This window comes from Pantherophis guttatus, chromosome 2 (genome assembly GCF_059756535.1).
Source record: "Pantherophis guttatus breed Tessera chromosome 2, ASM5975653v1, whole genome shotgun sequence".
In the NCBI taxonomy this organism is placed as follows: domain Eukaryota; kingdom Metazoa; phylum Chordata; class Lepidosauria; order Squamata; family Colubridae; genus Pantherophis; species Pantherophis guttatus.
The window spans coordinates 18446126-18472966 of NC_142064.1; the positions used below are offsets into that span (position 1 = coordinate 18446126).

The 26841-nt window shown below is 39.6% G+C and overlaps 1 protein-coding gene across 26 annotated transcripts in view; it reads left to right on the forward strand.

The window, feature by feature from the left end:
- Positions 1–26841, forward strand: part of NEDD4L (NEDD4 like E3 ubiquitin protein ligase) — a 340414-nt gene that overhangs the window by 191049 nt on the left and 122524 nt on the right. For 8 of the 26 annotated variants that reach the window (XM_034442463.3, XM_034442464.3, XM_034442467.3 and 5 more), the window contains exon 1: positions 272–4023. The exons of 16 other annotated variants lie outside the window; for them this stretch is intronic. In XM_034442463.3, the coding sequence (XP_034298354.2) occupies positions 2881–4023 (1143 nt within the window). In that variant the 5' untranslated portion in view covers positions 272–2880. Of the gene's footprint in view, positions 1–271; positions 4024–26841 lie in introns of those variants that run through there. 2 more of the 26 variants (XM_087885605.1, XM_034442474.3) reach the window with 2 other exon arrangements.

Genomic DNA, 26841 nt, shown 5'->3' on the forward strand with positions numbered 1-26841 from the left:
GCGACTGCGGGTGGGCCTGTGCACCCGCCCTGGTGTAATGCCGTCCTATTTAGCCTCATTTTCGAGGCCAGGCCAGTCGTGGGTTGCCCCCAGTTCGCACCGGTTCTATAGAACCGGTAGTAAAACCGGCGGGAGGCTCCGCCCACTGCCCCCAATGTCATCAAAAAGCTTCTGCACATGCGCGTGGCCCCATTGCGAACTGGTAGTAAAGGTAAGTAAAACCCACCCCTGGGCCGGGCGCATGCATGGAAGGTGATGACGGTGAACTGTTGGTAAGAATATGTGAAACCGACCGCTGGGGTTGCTCCCAAATTTTTTTAGTCCAACCTACTTGCCAATGTAGTGTCTGTGTTGCTGACATTTCAGTTTATAATTTAAACCAGGCCTATCTTTGAAAATGCATTTAATGTTCCTTTTATTTATGATCGAATGAATGTCAAGTACCATTATTTATTTTTATCTGTCTTACTTTCTTTCTTCTCATCTCATCTCCCTTCCTTGGGGAATTTTGCTCCGGTTTTATTATAATGAACAGTTATTGTGAGTTATTGCAGATATCTTACACTGTTAGAAAGCAAGAATATAAAATGTGTTCAAATTAAATATATAGACCAAAGTTCATGTTGTAAGTAATGGAGCCTATAGATACACAGTTCAGAGTATACAAAAAGTTGTGGAGTAAAAAAAGGGAAGTAAAGGGGTATTTAAACTGTTCTTTGCTAGCTTATATTCATCACAAATCACTAGTTACCAAAATACCTTCTGTCCGGAGTCCCAAACTGGTATTTGTAAGTGCTTAAAATGGTTAAAATAACCACTGAAGCCTTTAGAGAAAGGTTAACAAAGGTAGTTATAGTATCATACCCTGTTTCCCCGAAAATAAGACATCCCCTGATAATAAGCCCAATCGGGTTTTTGAGCGTATGTGCTAAAATAAGCCTCCCTCCAAAAATAAGCCCTCCCCGAAAATATTTAAACACAGAGCTGGAAATCAGGTAAGATGGCAAGAGGAGCCCCATCTTGCTCCACACACCCCAAAATAAGAAGACCTCCCCGAAAATAAGGCCAAGCACTTATTTCAGGGTTCAAAAAAATATAAGACAGGGTCTTTTTTTCGGGGAAACACAGTAGTTGGTTGATTAATCAATTAAGATGAAATATGTCCTCAAATTGTGTTAAATATGCTAAAGATGTTTCAGACTTTATTCAAAACAGTGGCAGATGGATGATCTGATCAGTATTATTATTAGTCCTGCTTTTTTCTTGCCTGTTTAACAAAATAGAGGATTATGTTGACCTTTGGTATTTTACTTACTGAAAATTTTGTCCCCTTTGGAGACTGTTTCTTTCTTCACGTGAAATAAATCATTAGAATACTTAAGTCTGAAATATTTAGGACATCATTCTCAGTGGATATTCCCATGATTTTTTTTTTCTCTATAGCTTTTGCTATGAGGTTCTCATTTATACAGAAAACCAAGTGTTTTTATTTTATCTCCATAATAGACGCTTTAGTTTCACTGACCCAGTTTTTAATTCGTGCTGCCCGCAGATTTTGAGACCGTAGGATGTCTGTTCCTGCCCACCCCTTTCTAAACAACCACTCACAGCAGAATCGAGTTTGGGCATTGTTTAATTTTGGGTTCCAGTCCATCTGTCTGTACTTCTGACGCTTCTTGGCTCCTAACAAAGCAGAGCTCTATTTCTTGCTGGCAATTCAACCTTTCTAATGCTGCTCACTTTCTCACTGGAAGGCTGCCATCGTTTAGCATGGAGTTTAACTCAAATTCTGTACAGTTCTTCATGCTTTACCCCTGCTCCAGCTTTTTATCGCCTGCCTTAAAACCTAGGAACAGGAAGATGGATGGGGTTGCCTCTTGAATTGTGCATGTAAGAATCTCTTTCCTTTTCTCTCCTGAAAAAAAAGTTTGAATGTGGTTGAAGCAGGTTATTGCCGTTTGTTTGCAGTGGCAACTTGATATCTGGGTTGGTTGCTGGGACAGAAAGAGAGGAGGATTTAAATTACTTTTCAGTAGAAGGGAAGAAAGAGTGTGAGATCTTACTCCTTATTTGTAGTAGTCAAAAGACATTGGGAGTCTTAAATGAACAAAATCTCTCTCACTAATTCTCATTCTCATTCTCTCTCTCTCTCTCTCTCTCTCTCTCTCTCTCTCTCTCTCTGTGTGTGTGTGTGTGTGTGTGTGTGTGTGTTTATCTCACTCTCTCTTTGTGTGTGTGCACACACGCATGCCTTCCTCCAATCACTTCAGCAATATCTGAGCCTGAGAATTTTGATAGCATAACAAGGGCAATTCGACAGGGTGGGGAAGAGAGGGGGGGGAGTCGCCTCTGTGTGAGTTAGTGTCTGTGGTTTCCCACCCACCGCCTTCCGCTCCTTTTCTTTCTCTTTTGCAGTAATTCAAAAGCGTCCTGCAAATATGATGCAGCTTAGATTTATAGCAGAGCTGGCTGAGTGTGCTTGCTGCCTTAGTCAGCTGTGAGAGATCTCCCGCTGGGACCGATCCTTTCTGATGGAAAAGGAGCAGCTGGGAAGGTGCTGTTTCAGGCTCTTGCTGGTATTAAAGAGAAAGGGGGGGGGGAGGAAATAGTCGCTTGTATTGGAGAGGGGAAAACAGGTCATGTGACGCCAGCCCTCCTACCCGATGTCACAGTGTGGAGGAGCACCGATTGGTCTTGCCCAACCACGCATGGAATGTCGCTTGCCACTTGGGCTATTTCTGCTATCTGTCGCTATCAGTGCAGCAGTGCTAACACTTTGGCAGATGGGACACTTTTTCTTGGAGTTTATGTCTTTAGTTCTTAACTGCTGGCAGTGCCTGGCCTTGTCGCCTTCCCTCTCCTCTGCTTTCTCCCGAGACCATGGCCCATCGGTTGCGGTTTCATTTTGGCTCGGGGCGAAGCAATACAGCTCCTGAACTGGAGATCCTAGACCACGACAGGGAGGATAATGACGACTGTTTCATGGCATTCCACACTTTGCCAAGAAGGAATGGGCCTCACCCTTTCTCCAGGCACAGAATCGATTGTGAAGATGGCAGCGGCCGTCTGCAGGAAGGCGGCTCCTTGAAAAGAAGCACATCCATGTTTATCCCGCAACTTCTGAACAGCATTGATGCGCGGCCCATGAGGAGCTCATCCATGCAGATCTCCCTTCAGCGCAATGCTGTGAATGGACAGGCTAATGAATGTGAGTCTCCTCCAGAGGAGTCATGTCACTTTTCTGGTCTAGGAGAGCGGTGTACCTCTCTTGACGGAAGCCATTCTTCTCCAAGTAGTTCACAGGTAACTCCAGAGGATTCTCCAACGAGAGAGCTTGAGAACCTGGGACAGGAGGTCAACGGAGGGTCTTCTAACCACACAATATTTTGTACAATACCTTCTAATAACTGGAATACTAAGGGTGCAGCCAGCAGTCAAGAGGACAACGTAAACAAACCTGCGCTGGATTTAAATATTAGCAGGGTGAGGATTCAGCATCGGGCTTCAAGTGTAGATATGCCTCAAGTTACGCTGATGCCGTTTGGTCCAGAGGCCCAAAATAATTCTTCTTGTTCAGAACCCAGGCGCTGGTCTTTGCAACACCTGCCAGATGGGTCAGCCAACTCTGGGAAAAAGCTATTTGTTCTTCAGTTGCAGCAGTCTCAGTCAAATAGTGCAGGAGCAGATTGTAATTTTGGCTTTACCGGAACAAAAGGAGACAGGCTAGTCAGGTACCCACGAATACGGCTGGGGAGGAGCACTTCATATCCAGTTCAGCCACAGGCCGAGCGAATTAGCCCCATGGAAGAAGATGCCCATTGTGGAAATGACCAGCGTGGCCCCGACATGGCCAGAAGAAATTCAGTCGAGCGGATTTCCCCGGGGCAAGGATGCACTTTTAAAATTTGTCCAGATCAAAACTCAAGGCAGCAGCATTTCAGAATTCTCGTAACTCATGAGAAGAACCAAGCATGTGGGCAAGAAAATTCAAATACAGCTGCTCCACTGACAGCCAACTCATCAGTAAGTAGAAACACCAATATCCTGGCAACTTAAATGTTCACTTTGCTGGTTGGGGCAATCACTAGGTAAACAAATAAATCCAGGGTGCATTACGTAATTTTGCAACACAACTCTGCACTGCTAGAAAGAACTGTGTACATCCAGAATAATCTCAGAGCATCTTCCTTTGCTAAGCTATGACTAAATCCAGAGAAGTGTTTTTATATTGGCTACTGACTCAGATGTTACTTAATTTAATGTTACATCATCTAAATACAATGGGGATTCTTTTTTCGCAACAAATCTGTAAACTGCTGTATCACTTTTTATAAATAGTGCCCCAAATGATAAATTAGGATTTCAAAATATTCTGCAATCTTCATAGCTTGAAATAATTGAAATCTATCTAATATATGATGTGTACATACACAAATACACGCACAAACACTTGAACTATCAAAGAATCAAGGATGCAGTTTAAAATTAATGGCGTTATAATACTTTTAGTTATTTAAATAGGTGCACCATTGATTGTTTAAATAGGAGTAATATTAATTAAGCTATTCCTGTACATTGGGCGGTTAGATACCTAGTTATGAATTTCTAGCAACTTGAAAAAGCTGCATGGAACCTCAGAATGTTTTGATTTGTTCAGTTCAGTTTGGTTTTACAACCATTAGAGGTAACAATGAACAAGCACTTTGTGGTAATATTCAGCTTTGAAATATAATAGGTATCAGATTCACAACATACTGTACAATAGAAGTGTTGCCAGGTTTCTACATTATGCTACTGGCATTTTTTATTATTATTATTATTATTTTTTTGGCTCCAGGTGAAAACATTTTATTTTTCCAAGGATTTAAATAATCATTTTGATATTTTCAAAATTAACTGTTTTGGTTCTGCTTTAAAATTAGGATAACTTTATGCTGTATTCATTGCCACTATCATTCCTTCTACCATATCTGTTGCATGGATCTGTTATTTTCTAATATATACTTTGGCGTAGTCTTTTATGTAGTTTTTAAAATTGACTGAGGTTTCCGTTAATGTGCTCTGAGTGATTATAATGTCCCAGAGACCCTTACATGATTGGGTGGCATAGAAGTTCAAATCAATCAAGAAAGATTAATGCCTGAATCTTACTGGATGATTTTAGTATGGCTGCAGTTTAACCGTTGGTCATTGGAGCTTGCAAGCGAGGTGATGTGGAATCTGGAATAATAAATATTGTGTGAAACCATGCCAGATTTAGGGCCTTTTTGTTGCCCTAGCACGTGTGTAACACAATTAGTGATTGCTGATAGAAGAAGAAAGTACTAAATATTGCTTTAATAACAGCTTTATTAAAAACACTAAAATCTTTATTCTACACTAATTTTAATTCTTGGGGCATGTGTGTTTTGAAAACATTTAGGACACCCTAGTGATAAAAACCGAAATTTTAGTCTATAGAAACCAAATTTGAGTCTATAGAAAGGTTAGTCAATTTTATTTTTTAATGATCTGCACGTCGTGCCTGTAACAGTCCCCGTTATTTTTCCTCATCTGTTTTAGGAAAAGTAAAGAATCCTAAACTTAATTCTGTTTATCCTGAGATTTTACTGTCCTTGTTACACCCTCAGGTTTTGTTGCAGGAATACTGAAATCATACTAGCTTATTAGCATCTGAGCTTATTTTTCACTGTAAACTTTTGGGGCTGTCGTTTTAAAAAAAATATCTTAAGATTTTACGTGAATGCCTCTATTTTAAAAAAAGTATTTTTTATCAATTGTTTCAAAGATGTAAAATATATATTTTTATAAATAACTCAAAGTAGCAAACATACCTAATACTCTTTCCACCTTCTGTTTTCCCCTCAACAACAATCCTGTGAGGTGGTTTAGTCTGACTGACTAGACCAAAGTCACCCAGCTGGCTTTCATGCCTAAGGCAGGACTTGAACTCACAGTCTCCTGATTTCTAGCCTAGTGCCTTAACCATTATTCATATTACATTATTTTAGAGTAGAATATCATGGAATATAGAATAAAAAAATAGATCAATCAAGGAATGAGCAAATGGCAGTAAGGTTTTCCACCAACCTGTGAATATCTTTTTGAAGGAAATATTTTACAAATATTTCATTGTGTATATTTTCTGCAATGTTGTTTGCTAAATATACATAATTCCTCGTTATGAAGGTTTTTGACTTACCTACATGGCTCCACCCTTTAAAGGGCTCCTGAAAAGAATAGACAAAATTAAGTTAGAAAAATAGCTGACCGTTTAAAATATGCATTTTATACTGTAAAATACACCCCAAAATTTAAACTTGTATTGTTACGAAGAGGAGGGCTTCACCATATTTTTGTATGGTGTGTGTGTGTATATAATACACAAACACCAAGGAGTTTTTTTAAGTCCATATCTATCTCATCTTACATTTAAGAGGCTTTTTCTAATCACTCTTCAGAACCAAAAAGGAAACTGTGTAATGAGAAAGTTAATAGTAGCTGGTATTAAGCCATGGAATCTACTGTATTACATAAAATAATTCAAGAAAGACAGATATTTTCCATCTATAGTGAATTGCAGCGCATTAACTGGATCCTATGGGGAGTCGATGGCTATTCAAAATGATCTCCTATATCTGAACTATATCTTACAATACTGTTTTCAAAAGTAGGTGGATTCTGAAATACAGAAGTGGCAATCATTTACATTTAAACAGAATCTGTTTACAATGGTCCGTTCTTTGGAATAAAAAATTCAGGGGCATCTTTCACTTTTCACTGCAAATTTTTTTTTTTTCATGAATTACCATAACAAGAAAGTTCTTCCAGGACCAAGCTGAAAATCTTGGAACTCCCAAGATAATGTTGACCTCAAATCTCATATTAATTCCAGCCAACGTGGCCAATCGATACATAAAATGGAAACTATAGACGGGTCTACTCTTTTGCACCCCTTGCCTAACACATGATGACTTAATATAGTAATAAGCAATAGCTGTAGTTTTGTTTTTGTCCAAGAATAAAAAGAAAAATTGCAATGTTGTTCAACTATTTCAGGTACTAATCTTTGTTTAACAAATGAGCAAAATAGCAAGGAAGCAGATTAAAATATGTATACAAAATATTGTTTCTGTAAACCAGACCAAAGAAATCTGTTAGGTTTGCCATTATATGTGTTTCTTTTCCAGTCAATATAAAATGATGGGCTTAAACAATGGAATTTTTCCAACACAAATTGGGGGAAGCTTACTTGAGTTGAACTTCTTCAATACAATAAATGTCCATTCTGATTTGAAATATTTTATTTCTCCAAAGATGTCATCAAATTTGGGTTGGGCTTGTAGAATATCATAAGAACCACTGCATATAAGATTGTTCTGGATCTAACGTTTGCATTATTTCTTCCTCCATATATCAGCCATTATGTTGGGAACTACTTAGACAAATAAAACCACCCATGTCTTAGAAATAAATATAGTTCTCAATACAGACAGTATAAGTGAAGTGGGGGCTTCAGTGTCAATTTGAATCTTACCTGGTTGAAAATAGGGCTGCTCCTCAGATTTTTCTTTTTTGTCTAATGGGGTAGGTTTTGTATACAATTTTATACAGGATATTATAGTCTGTATATAATCAGTTAGTATAATTGATTTGTATTTGGTAATCTGTTCTGAGTTCTGTTGAAGTATCTGTGTACGTATACAGAATACCATACAATACAATACAGTTGTATGCATGTAAGACACTATAATTCTATATGGTATAATTTAAAATTTCAGAAGGAAGTTTCCAACTTTAGCACCATTTTGTTTCCAAAGACTCTTTTTCACTTTTTATTGTCCACTTTCGGATCACTATTATTCACCTGAAAAGCTTATAGAATTGTGCAAATTATAATTATAGTTGCCCCCTCGATGATAAAGGCACCTGTCAGATACAGGGTATTGTATGAGATTTCTCATTGAGATGGTCATGTTATGGTACTATACAGGAACTACGCTAATGTTCTTTTGGTCTATATTTTGCAATGCTTGTTTTATTCTTTTCACATTCTGAACAGCAGTGAATCAGAGGTGGGTTGCAGCAGGTTCTGACCAGTTCTGTAGAACCGGTAGCGGAAATTTTGAGTAGTTCGGAGAACCGGTAGTAAAAATTCGGACTGGCCCTGCCCCCATCTATTCTCTGCCTCCCAAGTCCCAGGTGATCAGGAGGAAATGGGGATTTTGAGTAACCTTCCCCTGGAGTGGGGTGGGAATGGAGATTTTGCAGTATCCTTCCCCTGCCACGCCCACAAAGCCATGCCACGCCCACAAAGCCACACCCACAGAACCGGTAGTAAAAAAATTTGAAACCCATCACTGCAGTGAATGCCTTAGCAGAAATTGAGTATGGACAGAACTGATTTATGCCTTCCATTGTACATTAACACTGATGTTTGAGTAGAGGTTGAATAGTGGCTAGAATAGGGTTTCCCAGAAATGTATCTAAATTGCCTGTAACTTTTTCACTTAACCTAAGATTCAAGAACAAATACCCGTGCTTTCAAATAAACACTGGAAATAAATACTCTCTTAGTCACTTGGAGAATGAGATGGGTGGTACCTAAATTTGGTAAATAAATAAAAACTGATGAGGATGCTTATAGGTGAATGCAGTTGGGTTCCTACTTTGCACAAAACCATAAAGGGTTGGTTTAGTTTTGTCCTGACATGCCTTCATAAGCCATTTAGTGTGGTTAGTAAGCCATCATTTATGAAATACTGTGCTGTGTAAATGCAGCCACTTAAGGTTCACTCAGTAAACCATAATTGCTTCAATTGGCTGACTGCAATATGTGAACTCAATTTTATATTATGTTCCGTAGTGTGAGAGGAAGAAAAAACTTGGTTGGTACCCTAATCAGATCTTGATGCTAAAGTGAACAAACTAAATCAAACACCTTTTTCCACTTTTCTTCTTAAATCAATAGAAATACTTCTGTTTTTTTCTTTTTCTATGAACAACTTTTTAAAAGTTTCGAATTCAGAAAACTGTTGTTATCCATCTGTATTTAATTCAAACCACGGCTTAGAATGTGGCTTGTTTACTAAATGTCAATAAATTAAAAATGTCAATTTTCATTTTCACAGTGGGAATAAAGAGAGAAGTTTTAAGAAGTATAAAGGTTGTTGCCATACTACTTAGTTCTATAAATTCACCTTTACATTTGAACTAGGTTATTGGTTACTGTTTCTAAAAAAAAAATTTTTTTGTGATGTTGCAGGATATATACTAGCTTTATTATATTAAAGAAGTTGCAGGAATTAGAGTTTATTATTGTGAAATCATTTTTACATCGGGGTGTCAAACTCAATTTCATTGAGGGCTGCATCAGGGTTGTGTTTGACCTTGGGGGGCTGGATTTGGCGTGGCCAAGGTTGGGCATGGCTAGCTCAATGTCACTCATGTCAGGGGTGGCTGAAGTGGCCCGAGAGCTCTGCCAACAAAAACGGGCTCCCGATGCTCCAGGAGCCGCTGGCAACCCTCTGCCAGCGAAAACGGAGCTCGGGAGGGCTGCGTGCGGCCCTCCTGAGCTCCATTTTCTCTGGCAGAAGCACTGCGAGCCAGTCCTTCACTGTTTCCAGGGAGGCCCCACGGGCCAGATCTAAGCACCCTACGGGCCGGATCCGGGCCCCGGGCCTTCAGTTTGACACCCCAGCTTTACATGATTTAAAGAAAGACTTTTAAAGAAATGTTGTAATAATCATTTTTAGGATATTCATTATACAATAATCTTGAATGGTAGTTTTTTTTAGAATCAGAGTAGCTTTGAAGTAGAGCTAGTCAAATATCCCCAAAGGATAGGGAACGCAAGAAAGGTTTGTTGGTTTCGTTTTTGCAATGTATGATCTAGATTATTTGATGCCTGCAATGACTTAATACTGCATATATGTGTTTTATCTACCCTATTAATGTATTTTTTAAAATCAAGTGGCAGGGTTTCATTTTAGTAATCTTTATTTTTTGTTAATAATGACATCGGCATTAAGCTTACCAAAGTAATATCTACCCTTATAATAAAATAAGAACCAGCCTTACATTTAGACAAACGATTAATCTATTCAACAGAATTTTTTCTCATCTGGAAATATGATTGTTTGCTGTTATGCAGGTCTACCCACAAAATTCCATTTATCAAAAGAACATTGGGAAAGAATTTTTAGATGAACGGTGCGATTGAAATTGTCCAGCAATAAAACACAATTATTTATATTACAAGCTGTGGTGGGAGAAGGGCCTAATTAAACTAGGTTTAAAAGAAAAGGAACTGTATTGATAACTTTGAATAATTTCTAGCACTGTTGAGTTGCCCTATTAGAATTGTCCGATCTTAAATTTATGCTTACAAAAAAAAAGATGGTTTTTCTTTTTTAAAGTACCATTTGTTTTTACAATATTGTTTTACAATATTGTACCCCATCGAATGATCTTTCTGGAGATATTTAATGAGAAGTATTTTTCCATTACCCAGTCATGATCTCAATTCTACCCTTTGCCCATAGTAGAAACTTTTCCAGTACAGTGTCTGCAACCTACTAATACTCTACTGGTACAAGGAGGCTTAAATACGGACCTTTCCTGTTTCAAGCAGCTATTTGAAAAAGATAGCTACATATGACCTCCATTTTGTTCGGGATAATCTGTCTGTCTTGTCATCTCCTTTCAACTGAAACAGCAGAGCAGAATAAATTTTTCAAAAGCTGTTTGGACAAAATGTGTTTTATCCTGTCCAATTTGGCTAGTTTGAATGCATTGGGTTGATATAAGACCCAGGATTTGGTCTGTAGGCAGCAGCTGCTTAAAGCCTTATTTATCTAGAGTGAAAACATGCACGCGGGCGTCTGTAGTCCTAGTGCCACAGAGTGTTTATGACCTTCCGGATAACTGAAGGAGCCAGGATGTAGTCCATTCCTTGTTATCAGAAAATGAGAAACAAAAAAAAAAAAAACTGCGGCCCACAATGTAAGAGTAAAATCTTTTTGTAAACACAAGGCATGTTGCAGACTTCCTCAGCTGATAATATCATAAACCTCTCCCTTATTTATTTATTTTTTTAAATCTGGCTGTATTAAAGAGGAAGAGAAGTAGGGAAAAACATATTTTTGCAAGTTGGGATATGCAAACGTTTGGCAATATGTAGAAACACGAGGGCAAAGGGTCGTGGCATGAACTGGAAAACGACCAGACATGCTAATATTGGTGTTGTTAAGGAAGTGCTGAGGGATGCGGAGACTCACAGAACGCCGGAATGTGGTTGTGTTATGTCCGTACAGCGGCCTGCATCTGTCTTCTGTTGCATCAAATTACATCCCACTGTTAATGCTAAACAATGCTTAATCCCATGCAAAGACTTTCTGGATAGAGCAACGTATTATCAAGACTCAGGTGGCAAAGATAGGGCAGGACTGTTGGCGTCAGGCTGCCCATAGCAGAAGTTCTGCCGGAATCATTTTCAGCTACAGACTTAGCTTAGCAGGCAGCCTGTGCCAATTCGCCTTTAGACAACTGCGGAAGAAGATTTTACTTCGCTGTAGGCACATCGCATATTTCAAGTCATTTCCTTTCAAACTTAATTTAAGTCCCCCTCCCTTTCCCCCTCCCTCTCCCTTCCCCCCCCTCTCTCAATAGCGGAAAGTTTCTAAGAAACTTTCTTAGAACATGAGCTATTTCTTACAAAAGAAAATAGTTAAGTGCAAGGACTTCCAATTTACTTCTCAGTTTTAAGAACTGAACAAGGCACATTACACCTCCACAAGAAAATTGTCTATTTGGCTTGAGGCAACTAATCTTTCCAGGCAGATGAGTGCAAAGTATAGAAATTCTATTGGCAGGGCTTCCTTCAGAAATAAAGATGCCTGATGCTGATTTTTTGGGAAAATGCAGTCCTCCCCACCCCTACCCGCCCCAAACAATGAAGCCAATTGTGAATTTTCACTATGAACACAGACAGTATATTTGGGATATTCGTGAGGGAAGACTACAGAAAGAATAGTTTTCAGAGATATGGTCTTCAAAACTCACCTTCAGGGACTCGTGATACTGAAAAGGGCTTAGCAACACTGGTGGACTGCAACGGTTTAACAACTGGTTCTGTGAGCGCGCACTTTGCGTGCGCACTTAACACACTTGCGCACAGCATTCAAAATATAGCAATTTGAAGCTCAGCTGCTTACCTTTTAAGGCAGCCCCCAGTAGTGGATTGCCCCCAGTTCGCACCGATTCTATAGAACCGGAAGTAAAACCGGCAGGAGGCTCCGCCCACTGACCCTGATGTCATGAAAATGCTTCTGTGCATGCGCGTGTGCACGGCCCCGTTGCAAACCGGTAGTAAAGATAAGTAGAACCCACCCCTGGCAGCCCCAGTAAGTAGAACTGGGATGTAAGTAGAATCTTAGGATGTAAATTTTCATACCAAGGAGCTCTAAACAAAGTAGATACTTCATAGAGATTTTGGAGTGTTTTAAATTTCTAACTGCACAGTGGTGAAAGGAAGCAACACCATCTATATATCCGATAAATGCATTGCTTCTTGCTTAATTTCAGTGCTGTGGTCATGACCCAGATATGAAATACAGTAAGACATTGAGTTACTTTAACCTGATGTCTTCCATCAGGCACATTCCTGCTGTGCTGGGATTGCCATTCCTAAAGGCAGCTGGGAATTATGGGATCTCTAGTCAATCAGGAGGTGAGGTTGGGGAAGCTACTTTAAAATAGCATACATTATGAAAATATTTTCCTGTCTTACTGGTCTTAAGAAATATGCTTAGTTTACAGAGAAGCTTTGTTTTGTATTGCTTTATCCTGTGGGTAGCATAATTAATTTCTCTTAGAAAAATAACGTATTTGGAAATAATAGCAAGCAAAGGAGATAACTTTCCTGCTCTGTTTTGCTTATGGACATCCTCAAAAATCTTTATCTCATGATCTGCGTACGTAGAGTATGGAAAATTCATAATCAGCTGGAAGCATAGTTGAGAAAATAACTAGGTTTGGCCAGAAAAATTCAGAAAAAGTATAAAGCAAGCAAACGTAGATTATAAATGGACTCCAGAGGCAGTGAAATAGCTAAATTGGCCAAGAAGTAGTTCAGGTACTGCTCTAACATTGACTACTAAATATTCTAGAATCATACCCAGGCCCTACTGCAGTAGTCTAACAATCTCTCTAGATCAGTTTCTCAATCTTGTCATCTTTAAAATGTGTGGATTTCAACGCCCCAGAATTGATGGCTGGCTGGAGAATTCTGGGAGTTGAAGTCCAAATATCTTAAAATTGCCAAAGTTAAGAAACACTGCTCTGAATAAGATTCATTTGTTGACTAGGCCTCTCTTTCCCTCTAGCTTTTTATTCACAAGCAGATTTTTTTTTTTTTAATCCAAAAACATTTCCTTTGGGCCTGAACCTTCCTTTGGTCTGCTGACTCTGAATACGGGAAGGAGTTGATCTTGATAATGTGAGAAACATAAACCAGGAATGGTGATACAGATCTTTTGTCTTAAGTTTAAGCAAACTGATTCATTCTTCACTGAAAATTTTGAGTCTGGAAGCTTGCCATTGTCCTGATTTTAAAAATCGATGCTTGAGAATGGCTCTCATAAACCATTTTCCCAGGACTATTTGAAAAAAATATATACCTTGTATTTTTAGTATGCATTATTGGATGCTTTAACATAGGTTAGACCTGTCTGTCTTCACCCACATACACTTTAATCTACACACCCACACACTTTAATCTAGATATATGTATAAATAACTCATGTTCAAGAGTCTGAAAGTGTTCACTAACAAGGCAATGATCATGCTGATTTATTTATTTTTTTTAGTCTAACAAGATTGTAGAAGCCTTTGGTTGTTTCTTTATAATCAACATGGAGTGCTTATTTTCCATTTGCTTCCCAGCCTTTTGTTACCCCTGAATAACAGTAAGGGAAATATTTAGAAGATTGTGTCTTTGCAGGGGAAGCCAATTCAAAGAAGAGTTGGTTGTGCCAAGCAGCAAGGTTTTCATTAGGTTTGCCAAGAAGCTGTTATTCTCTTGGCTTTTTGTGATCTAGCATGAATTTTCTGGTGTCCACTCTGCTTGAATAGCAAGTTGGGTTAGTTTCTGGCTAGGTGACCCTGATCAAAATGCCTGCCTCTCAGGGCAGCCAGAACAGATGTTGAAACAGGAGGAGGGACAAAGAAGCCAATGTCCTTAATTTGTGCTGCCAACTTAATTTTCCATGGGACTGGAGTAGCAGTAAGTTGTTTGTCTCGGACTCTTATTTGAAACCTCCCCTTTTCCTTTGCTCTGAATTATACAAACTACCAACGGTCTTGATTTAAGGCTGCACCACAATCAAGTGGTGCACGTTGCTGATTTTATATGATTAGGAAATGCCAACAAAACATTTTTCCTCCCTGTTGCAGAGATTGTTGTGCTTGAAGTTCCTATTTCACTGGCTCCATTCAGGAAGTTCAAGCCTTTTCTGCCATGCAACGGTGAATGATGATTATCCCATAAATTACACTATGGTGTAAAAGCAGGATGTGACTTCTGGCCTTAATTAAATTGAAATGGATAATTTATATTTAGCCATGCAAATGTATTGTTCTAATTATTTCCAAACTCAGTGAATAAACTCAGAGATTTCATGACAGTAATTCTAGAGCAGAATCCCCAAACTCAAGAAGTTTCAGGTTCTTTATCGATCCCCAAACATTTATTATAGGAAAATAATTTAATAAATACTATTGTAACTATTAGAAGTATGTATTATTATTATTATTATTATTATTATTATTATTATTATTATTATTATTATTATTATTACATAATAATAATAATAATTACATCCTCTGACGATACCTTAGCAGTTCCTAGGTCCTTGGTTAGGACTCGAGCTGCTGAGCTATTAACCAGCCTCAAAGGCTGTGAATCTCACTAAAGATTAAATAATAAATAAATAAATAAATAAACAAACAAACAAATAAATAAATAAATAAATAAATAAATAAAATATTTTAAGAAGGTACTTGGTTGATACCTAGGATGCTGGCCGCAACCCATATGAACCATTAGCCGTCAATGATATTTGTGATACATTTTTAAATGTTCAGTTGACCGAGTTTCATGTTTAATGAATAGTTAACAACAACAACAACAATAAATCTCATTGGGTAGTCCCATCAACCTTTGGGGTTCAATATTGAATACTGTGGAGAACACTGCTCTAGAGCAGGGGTGTCAAACTCGCATCATCACGGTGGCATCATGTGACATATTGCAACTTTTTTCCCCTTCGCTAAACTGGGCATCGGTGTGGGCAGTATGTGACTCATCTGGCCCGTGGGCTGTGAGTTTGACAGCCCTGTTCTAGAGCATCTTTCCCAACTTGGTACCGTATCATGCCTCCAGATGTTTACTATAACACATCTGGAGGGCAGAAAGTTGAGGGAGGTAGCTATGGAACATTGCATCTCATTTCTACCCCTAGATTCATGCATTAAAAAAGGGGTCTCCAATCTTAGGAGCTTTTAAGACTTATGGACTTCAATTCTCAGAATACCTCAGCCAGCAATTCACAGCGAAGGGAAAAGAAATTCTGGGAGTTGAAGTCCACAAATCTTAAAAGTTCCCAAGGTTGGAGACCCCTGCACTAAACCATGCTAAACATGCATATAGGCTACAGTGAAACATACATTTAACAAACCATGCCCCTAGAGTCAGGAATGACTAGCACATATGTGCGAGGGGAATCTTTACCTTTACCTTACTCTTCAGAAAAATAGAAAAACTATAAAATCAAGCAATTAACATCATGCCAGTCTTCTCTCTGTTTCACTCCTCAACCTTTGCTTAACGTCAATTCACAATTGTTCCCTTTCCTGTCGCTATATTGCTTAACAATACAAGTTAATATCTCTGAGTAGTTACTTGCAAAGAGCTGGCTGAAGCCTCCCTCCCTCGCCCTCCTTCCTTCCTTCCTTCCTTCCTTCCTTCCTTCCTTCCTTCCTTCCTTCCTTCCTTCCTTCCTTCCTTCCTTCCTTCCTTCTTCCTTCCTTCCTCCCTCCCTCCCTCCCTCCCTCCCTCCTTTCCTGTCATCTTAAGATCATTTCTTTCAGCAATTTCTCTAATAAGATTTTTACTTTAATAAAAGAGGAGAAAGGGTTGTTTTTCCCCCTTTCCTGGTAAAAACAAATTCCATTTTAGATTATTTAATTGATCATTAATTTACACACCCAATTGATGCAGAAGCTATCCGTTCTCATGCCAGGAATGTCACAAGCATCAGCATAATAGTTTCTCCAGATAGATGGAAAAAATTGTAAGTGTTTATGCCACCATAACAATTGCAAACGTCAGTGAAATGTGGATGGAAAACAAAACGCAGTCTCCAGAAGTATCGTTCTACAAAGAATACATAAATGGTTATGCTGATTAGAACAGTTGTCAACATATTCATTATTAATTACAATATAGAGGATAGGATTGAACTCAGCTCTTCCCATGGCATCAGTCCTGCGGACAACGATCAGCTTGCAAATGCTTTTGATGAGCATATTTTTTTGGCATGCCTAGAATTTGTCTCAATATTTGCCATCAGTTTAATCAGTTTGAAAAGGGGAGTGGACAGTTGAAAGGAGGATCAAGCTATCAGTTTCTACTCATCGTGATGGCCATTTACTACCTTCTAAATCCCAGGCAACATGTCTTAAATACCAGCTGTTAAAGAGCAACAGTGGAAATGAGATATCTCCTTTCGGGCCATGCTTGTGAGCATTGTCAAAGCACTGAGTTAGCCAGTGTGTCCTTCAGAAAGCTGTACCAGATGGGCTGTTAGCCTGATCCATCAGGACTCTTCTTGGGTTATTATTACAAGCAAGAGCTCAGGATGCAATCTGGCTTTCTGCAGTAGTTTAGGATAGCATTAGTCTCTTCCCTAGGGGGTGCAATGGCTCAGCGGTTAAAGAGGCTGAGCTTGTCACCTAGAAAGCCCAGTTTTGAGACCTGAGTGCCGCGCAACAGAGTGAGCTCCCATTACTTGCCCCATCTCCTGCACCCCTAGCAATTCGAAAGCATGCAAATGCAACTAAATAAATAGGTACCACTTTGGTGGAAAGATAACAGTGTTCCGTGTGCCTCAGCATATACCTTGTTTCCCTAAAAGTAAGACCTATCCCAAAAATAAGACCTAGCACGTTTTTTTATGTGTGTACCTAATATAAGCCCTACTTAAGAGCCTGCGCAGCCGCCCATAACCCAGTGTGGGGCACATGTGGCAGCTCCACTACCACCCCGCCACACAGCGGCGGCACTGGCACACTGCACAGTCTCCTGCCCCACCGCAGGCAAGCAGAAGAAGTGGGCCTCCCATACATGGGGGGGGGAAAGACACCCCTCAGTGTTTATTTTGGGGCCCAAAAAGAAAATAAGACCTAGTCTTATTTTGGGGGAAACACGGATAGTTATGTTTGGCCACATGACCATGTAAAGGGTCTCCGGACAACACTGGCTCCCTCGGCTAAAAAACGGACTTGAGCACCACCCCCTAGAATTGGATACAACTGGACAGATGTAACCTTTACCTTTAGTCTCTTCCTCATTGATATTCTGCATCCTTTTCAAATAGTTAGGTAGACTATCTTCTGGGTTCTTCTGACCTCAGATAGTTGTCTAATCCTCTGCATACATATTGAGAAGATTTTAGTAAGTTCTCAATAGGTTCTGGTTAGTTGCTCAGCGTTTTGATGCTGAAGACCACATGTCCTTTGAATTGCATGCCAGTGGTTGATCAAGCAGAAAGGTAGGTAAGACAAGGCAAGAAAGAGATCAGTCTTTAATTATATCTAATTAATTAAACTGTATTTGAGAATGTTTAACATTATCCCCTTTGCTTCTACTCGTAATTACATACCAGTGTCAACTTTGTAGTCCTTGAACTTCATGATGTAATGTAGAATTTGCTTCTAAAGTAATATACATAAATATAAGCTTTGTTGAATACCATAACATTTACAGTTGTATAAAGCATCCAAAATAAGGTTGTGCTGCTAGTGAAAAACAAAACAAAACATTACTTTGTATCTCCATTGGATTTCTTCGGTTTTGCTGAAATCTTCAGTTTCTTCTGTCAAGAACTGAATTTCTCCTCTAAAATTAGCAAAACATTGTGTATTATTGTGCAACAGTCATAGACTTAAATTACACAAATGCAGCCTAATCCCTATAAACGCATTGGTTAATTCCTTAAAATGACAAGATGCTCAGACTGGATTGTGTCCAGGAATATGGTCTGATTTAAAAAGAAACTTAGTCAATAAAGTGCATAAATCTGCACAGATTAACATAAAAGAATTTTTTTTAATCGGCCTTACTATGCCACCGCTGTATAATGCATACCTTGTTACGACACAGATTTTAGAACGGGTAAGATAAAACATGAACAGTTTTGTACAGAAATGCATGCTGTCTTCAGCTTTTATAGTAGTATTTGCAATAGAAATGATAAAAATAGCCTAATTAATCAAACTTTTTGATAAAGGCTTTTAGTTGAATCCTTGTAAGTGAGGGGTGTCAAACTCGATTTCATTGAGGGCCACATCAGGGTTGTGTTTGACCTTGGGGTGGGCGTGGCCAGGATGGGCGTGGCCAGCTTGACATCACTTGTGTTGGCGCCAGTGGTGGCCTGAGCGCTCTGCCAGCAAAAATGGGCTTACAAACTCCGTTTTCGGCCAGGACAGCCTCCTGCAACCCTCTGCCAGAGAAAACAGAGAGCTCCATTTTTGCTGGCAGAGGCACCGCGGGCTGGTCCTTCGCAGTTTCCAGGGCAGCCTCGCGGGCCAGATCTAAGCACTCCAGGGACGGATTCAGCCCACGGACCTTGAGTTTGACACCCCTGTTATAAGCTATTAAGCAGCCCTATGAATCTCTCTCCCTGTCATTCTCTATTCTTTGAAACCAGCAGTGTTATTTGATGCATCATTTAGAAGCGTGGGTAGATATGGAAGGGAACTATTTCAAAGCATTTTTCTTCAGAGGAGCAGATATTCTGTATTTATTTCTAAGGTGGAGCTGACCTTCCTTTTTTCAGTTTCATGTGGTTCATCTATAGGGTGGTATGCTCCCATCTTCAACCCAATAGATGAATATTATTGTTGTTTCTTTAAAAAAAACATACATCAAAAACCATAAGTGAATTTTGCCCCATTTTATGACCTTTCTTGCCACAGTTGCTAAGTAAATCACTGCAGTTCTTAAATTAGTAACACGGTTGTTAAGTGAATCTGGCTTTCCCATTGACTTTGCTTGTCAGAAGGTTGCAAAAGGGGATCAAATCGGGGGTGAAATCCAGCAGATTCTGACAGGTTCTGGAGAACCCGTAACGGAAATTTTGAGTAGTTCAGAGAACTAGCAAATACAACCTCTGCCTGGCCCCAGAGTGGGGTGGGAATGGAGATTTTGCAATATCCTTCCCCTGGAGTGGGGTGGGAATGGAGATTTTGCAATATCCTTCCCCTGGAGTGGGGTGGGAATGGAGATTTTGCAGTATCCATCCCCTGCCATGCCCACCAAACCACGCCCACAGAACCGGTAGTAAAAAAAAAATAGAATTTTACCACTGAATCAAATGATCCCAAGACACTGCAACCATCATAAATAGGAACTAGTTGCCAATCATTTGAATTTTGATCACATGACCATGGGAATGCTGCAATGGTCGTAAGTGGGAAAAATGGTCATAAGTCACTTTTTTCACTTCAGGCGGTCACTAAACGAACGGAGGTAAGTCAAGGACTACCTTTATCCCAGAGGTGGTATTCAGCAGGTTCTGACCAGTTCTGGAGAACCAGTAGCGGAAATTTTGAATAGTTCGGAGAACCGGTAAATATCACCTCTGACTGGCCCAGCCCCCATCTATTCTCTGCCTCCCGAGTTTCAGCTGATCAGGAGGAAATGGGGATTTTGCAGTAACCTTCCCCTGGAGTGGGAAGGGAATGGAGATTTTACAGTATCCTTCTCCTGCCATGCCCACCAAGCCACGCCCACCAAGCCATGCCACGCCCACCAAGCCACAACCATAGTACTGGTAGTAAAAACATTTTGAATCCCACCACTGCTCTATCCCTTTTTAAAATGCTAATAATGAAACCTAAAATTCCAGGTAACAATATGCTATTAAGCTAGGGTTATAGGTTCAGAAAAGTATTTAATGACTTTTCAAAACTAGTTCTGGTCATTACGTATCATATTATAAAGTCAGTTACAGAACCCTTGCTGGAAATATGAGTGATTCTGTGTGTAGAATCTGAACAGTTTACAGTGGCAAAATCTCAAATGTGTCGCAAGATAGAATTTGAAATAGCACAAAATAATCTATTGTAACTATCAGGAATATTGGGGAGCAAACATATTGTTTGGGGAGTTAGATTGGTGGGGGGTTTTTTTTTTTTTTTGAGTACTGATATCATATAATCATTTATTTTTTAATTAAATTTATATGCCACCCGTCTCCCCAATAAGACAAATTACAATTTGGTTTGCCCAACATTGAATAATAGGGAACTGGATTTTGTTAAGCATAAGGAGTTAAGTATATATTTCATACTAAAGCAGACTGACAAAAGAATTGAGAAGACATCAAGAAGGCCTGTTCAGACCTCTATCTTATTTCTGGTCTTTTTAAATTAAGGATTAAAAAACAAACTTGGTAAATTGGAGCTGGTTCACCTTCTCCCCAAATCCAGGTAAATTTGTTATCGTAATATAAATGAGCTAACATTTCCAAAAGGAAGCCTGAATAAGGTATATTTCAATAGTGCACCCTAGATCAGGGGTCTCCAACCTTAGCAACTTTGCTGGCTGAGGAATTCTGGGAGTTGAAGTCCACAAGTCTTAAAGTTGCCAAGGTTGGAGACCCCTGCCCTAGATGGTATGAAGATATGGCTAGTCTTGACATCCCAAAGTAAACATTTATTTTAAAGATATAACGTAACTGCTTTTTCAACAAAACTTTCTTTAGAGGTTAATTCTAACATACGGTTCTTTAAAGCCTGTGAGGGAATTTAGTTGAGTTTATTTACAAAGTAAGTTTAAATAGACAAAGTACTTACAAGAAAGTAGCCCGATCTTGTTTTCAAAGAAATTTGAAACGGTATAGCACCGTGATGGCGAACCTATGGCACACGTGCCACAGGTGGCACGCAGAGCCATATCGGTAGGCACGTGAGTGTTGCCCTAGCTCAGCTCCAGCATGCATGCATGTGCCAGCCAGCTGATTTTCAGGCCTTCTGGGCCCACAGAAAGTTGGGAAATAGGCTGTTTCCGGCCTCCGGGGGCATGGGGAAGGCCGTTTTCGTCCTCCCCAGGCTCCAAGAAAGGCTCTGGGGAGGGCAAAAAATGGGCCTACCGAGCCCACTGGGCCATTACATGCCAAAAGTGGGGGGAGCGCGGAGGGGTCATGTGCGTGGGGACGGGGCGCATTGAATTATGGGTGTGGACACACATGTGCGCGACCCCTCCGTGCTCCCCCCGCTTTTGGCACGCGACGGCAAAAAGGTTAGCCATCACTGGTATAGCATATGAGAAATTGTTTATGGTTTAAATGACTAAACATGCAAAAACTGAGCAGTAAGCTTATGAGCAGAATTTGTGATGGAAATAGTCACCTAAACCAATTTCAGAAATAATTTGAACTTGTTAAGAGTATTAAAACAAAACTCTCATCTTAAGACTTATACATTGGATACAATTTTAAAATAATAAAAGTTCTAGTTTTGCTTTGATTTCTGTGAGATCAATTTAAAAATATAGTCAAATTGCTGCACTGGTTATGAAGAAGTAAAAAGAAATCCATTTACACTAATGCACACTTGGCTTACTTATTTGTTTATAATAAACAATATGTTTCACATATTGCTAAACCATAATGGGGTTTGTTTGGCTTGGTTTTGCCATTGTGCTTTGCAAATCATGTTATGTGGTTTTGTTGTTGTTAGTTATGAAGTCGTGTCCAACCCATTGTGACCTCAAGGACAACATTCCTCCAGACCTTCCTGTCCTTTACCATCCCCCAGAGACCATTTAAGCTCACGCCGACTGCTTCAGTGACTCCATCCAGCCACCTCGTTCTCTGCCATCCCCTTCCTCTTTTGCCCTCAATCTTTCCCAGCATTAGGCTCTTCTCCAGTGAGTCCTTCCTTCTCATTAAGTGGCCAAAGTATTTCAGTTTCATCTTCAGGATCTGGCCGTCTAAAGAGCAGTCAGGGTTGATCTCCTCTAGGACTAATCGGTTTGATTGCCTTGCAGTCCAAGGGATTTGCAGGAGTTTTCTCCAGCACAATAATTCAAAGGCCTCAATTCTTTGATGCACAGCCTTTCTTATGGTCCAACTTTCACACCCATACATTGCAACTGGGAAAACCATAGCCTTGACCAGGAATCTGCAACCTTAAACACTCAAAGAGCCATTTGGACCCATTTCCCACAGAAAAGTAAACACCGGGAGCCACAAAGTGTGGGTGGGCGTGGCCAACTCAACGTCCCTCACTTCCACCAGTCACATGACCCCCTAGCTACACCTACCCAGCCGGTCATTAGGGCAGAGAACCAGTTATTAAAAAACACCGAGAACCACAAAACCCTTTTGACATCTCTCTCTCTCTCCCTCCCCCCTCTCTCCCCCCCTCTCTCTGTGTCTCTCTCTCTCCCCCTCTCTCTGTATCTCTCTGTCTCACCCGCCATCGCCCTTACCTTCTCAGGCCAGGCGAGGAGTGACTGGGAGGGGAGGGCGAGGGGCAGGGCCAGCCAGCGGTGGGCTCACTCAACAGGGAGCCACAGCAGAGGGCCGCAGATTGCTGACACCTGGCCTTGACTATACGCACTTTTGTTGGCAGGTTGATGTTATGTAGTTTAATATGTGTCAAATTAAATAATTGTAATTTAGTCAAGAAACTTTACATTGATTTAAGCAAAGCATGAGGAGTAAATCCAGTCATGGATTTCTTAAAATATGATATGTAATCACTCTGGAAGTAGCACAAGAACCATCTTCTTCTTAATGCATGATAATCTTCACAGTAGTGGGAACATAGAGAAAAACATATCCAGTAGAGGGAACATCCTTTTCTTCCAGGACAGTAAACCATTCATTCATTCATTCATTCATTCATTCATTCATTCATTCATTCATTCATTCATTCATAGAGTTTGCTGATTTTTCCTTTATTATGTGGTATCTGGGTGTATCTTGCCTTCAGTTTGGGCTTCTCCATGATGAGAGCTGGAAGTTCTTTCCTAAAGAATGGATTGCTGATGAATTGATCCAGAGACACAAGGCTTCTTGATTATAAGTGTTCATTTCAGCATGTCTAAAAATATACATTGGATTTCTCCCTACTTAAATGATGTTCTAGCACATTTTTAAAAAAAAAATACTGTCACATAATCATGACGTGCTTATTTTAAAATGTAATGTTTGTAGGGTTTAAAAAAAATATTTATGTGCATTAAAAGGAATGAAACTGTTAGATGCAACAGACTGCAACCAATTCTGGAGTCTGCTGCATTTAACAGTTCTCAATCCTCTTAATGTACTCATTTTTCCCCCATGGCTCTCCCTCCAGAAAGTGTATCCAGAGAAATAATAATGCTGCCTGATGTTAGACCACTGTGTTGAGAGATGGAGACATTTTCCATTCAATTTGCAGAAGGGGCCGCCACAGTATTTTCCCTTTTCTTCTTAGCCTATTCAAGGAATGGAATGGAATGGAAAGGAATGGAATGGAATGGAATGGAATAGAACAGAATGGAATGGAACAGAACGGAACGGAACGGAATGGAACGGAATGGAATGGAATGGAATAGAACGGAATGGAATGGCTTTATTGTCACTTTGAATGTACACTATTTGGCATACATTAAAATCAAATTTCACTGCATACAGCTCTCAAAGGGTCACCACCTCCAATATACACTACATAAGGTAAAGGTAAAGGTTCCCCTCGCACATATGTGCTAGTCGCTCCCAACTCTAAGGGGCAATGCTCATCTCCATTTCAAAGCCGAAGAGCCAGCGCTGTCCGAAGATGTCTCCGTGGTTATGTGGCCGGCATGACTAAATGCCAGAGGCGCACGGAACACTGTTACCTTCCCACCAAAGGTGGTCCCTATTTTTCTACTTGCATTTTTTACATGCTTTCGAACTGCTAGGTTGGCAGAAGCTGGGACAAGTAACGGGAGCTTAGCCCATTAAGCGGCACTAGGGATTCGAACCGCTGAACTGCCGACCTTTCGATCGACAAGCTCAGCTTCTTAGCCACTGAGCCACTGCGTCCCTTAATATACTACAACATGACAAAATAAAATAAATAAATACAAAATTATGCATATGCCCACATATATTACATGACACCGAGAAACAAGTGAGTCTAATTCAGTAACCTCTTTCAACCCTTCTTGAAGCACTGTCTTAGGATAGGGTTATTATGTCTGTTGCAAACACTGGCTCTTGATCCTAGGCAATGAAGGGTTCTGAAAAGGGCTCCTCCATTGGCATATTTGACACAGAAGAAGATAGCCTGTCTGAGTTACAAAATGAAGCTTATAAGCCTAGCAAGATCTTTCTGTCATTTAGATGGACTTTGTGGTTCGTACTGGATTTAGAGACGAAACACACACAAAGCAGGCTTTGAAAATGATACCACTTGTAGCAGGCTTGCTTTTTTCCTCATCTCTCCGTGCATGTTGCTCACAGAGCTTTCAAAGTCATTAATCTTATACTCCAGGAGTTTCCAGAGCCTTCCTGAGTTGGAATACGTTAGCAAATGTGATATCCAAGAACTCTGACTCAGCAAAATCTGGGAATGGCTAGCTTACTCCAGTAAGTTTAGTTGTTCACTTAACTTCTTGACCTTGCTACGGCTATTCATTTCCAGAGACTTCCAGTTAAGACTGACTCATGTTTATATTAATTGTATCTTACTTTATTGGATTGGATTCTGCATCCATTTGAACTCTGCAGTTCATCTATTGTTTCCTTGGATGCAAGTCTCTCAGATCATAATCATATTCTCGTGCCCGTCTTCTCTTTTAAACATTTCATGCCTGTTTACAATAATCTCAACTCAGTTTGTGCCATTAAAGTTGTACACGTCCAGTCACTGCTTTTCTGCAGTAGAATAACAGAGCCATCTTTCTGGAACTTAATTCATTGGAATTTTCCATTAGGTAGGGTTGGCCGAAACTCATGGCCATACTTGGCATCTTCAAAAGACTTAAGCGCTATGTTGGTGATTTTTATGGAATAATGATGAAAAGATGGAGTTAGAAAATGAGTGTACCAAGGCCACCAGAAAGCAAGAATTATGTAGATGGCTACATTAGCCAGTTTTCTCCAGTGTTATCTCGCTAGGCAGCATATAGGTAATCCTTGATTTACAACCTTTCGTTCAGTGACCGTTCAAGTTACAGCATCATTAAAGAGGCGACTTATGACCATTTTCCACAGTTACAACTGTTGCAGCATCCCCCTGGTCATGTGATCAAAATTGGGACACATGGAAACTGGCAAGATCATAAAATGGGGAAAAACTCACTTAACTTATCCGTTAAGTGATAACTTATCAGTGGAAATGTTGGGCTCAATTGTGGTCATAAATTGAGGACTACCTGTATATAGAATCTCCATTTGTGCTGTAGAAATGTACAAGTGTAAAAATGCTTAAGATTTTTGTAACTTCATCTGAAATTTCTAATTTTTTTCTATGGAACTATACTATATTCTCTTACTAATTAATGGTCTGATCTAGAGTATGATTAAGAACATATACAAATATATATCCATCTAGCAATGCAGATAAAAATGTATGTAATTAAAAGTGTTATTTGATGTATGCATTTCTTTCCTAAATCGTTATTGTAAGTGATAACTCCTTCTGAATGCAAAGCTTCATGTGAAATTATACTTTCTACACCATTTATCAATTTTCTTTTAGCAAATTACTACTCAGAGTAGCTAGCAACAAATGAATGAAAATGTTCTCTCTTTTTTTGTTTTTTGTCAACCAAGAAGAAAGAGATAAGTGCAGCAGGCTCTTTCGTGAGTAGACTATTCATGAAATGTTCCCTCTCTGACACTTAACTAAACAGAAAAAAGGTTTCGAATATGACAGGACATCATAAGAGAGAAGACTGAGCTTTCCAATTTTTTTTTAAAGACTACATTGCAGTATAACTGTCACAAAAAAGCTCCTTTCTCTTGACTCAGTCAATGCCTGAAATACAAAAAAAGGACTTTCATTAAAGATTAGGGCACAGAGAAAATAGGAGGTGAAGATCTTTTCTTGAGGTTGCTCTGGGTCTGAATTTTTCAAGAGTCCAAAGATCATCACCGACTATTTTCTATTTAGAATAGAATAGAATTCTTTATTGGCCAAGTGTGATTGAACACACAAGGAATTTGTCTTTGGTGCATATGCTCTCAGTGTACATAAGGAGAATAAAATACATTCAACAAGAAAAAAAAAAGATACAACACTTAGTGATAGTCAAAGTTACTAATAAGCTATCAAATCGTACTAGGAAACAAATAAAAACAACATACCGGTAATTGAAAGATACAAGCAACATGGTTACAGTAATAAGTGGGAACAGATAATACTAGTAAGGAAGAGAAGAAAAATAGTAATACAGTCTTAGTAAATTGTTTGACAGTGTTGTGGGACTTCGTTGTTTAGCAGAGTGATGGCATTCAGGGAAAAACTGTCCTTGTGTCTAATTGTTTTGGTGTGCAGTGCCCTATAGCGTCTTTTTGAAGG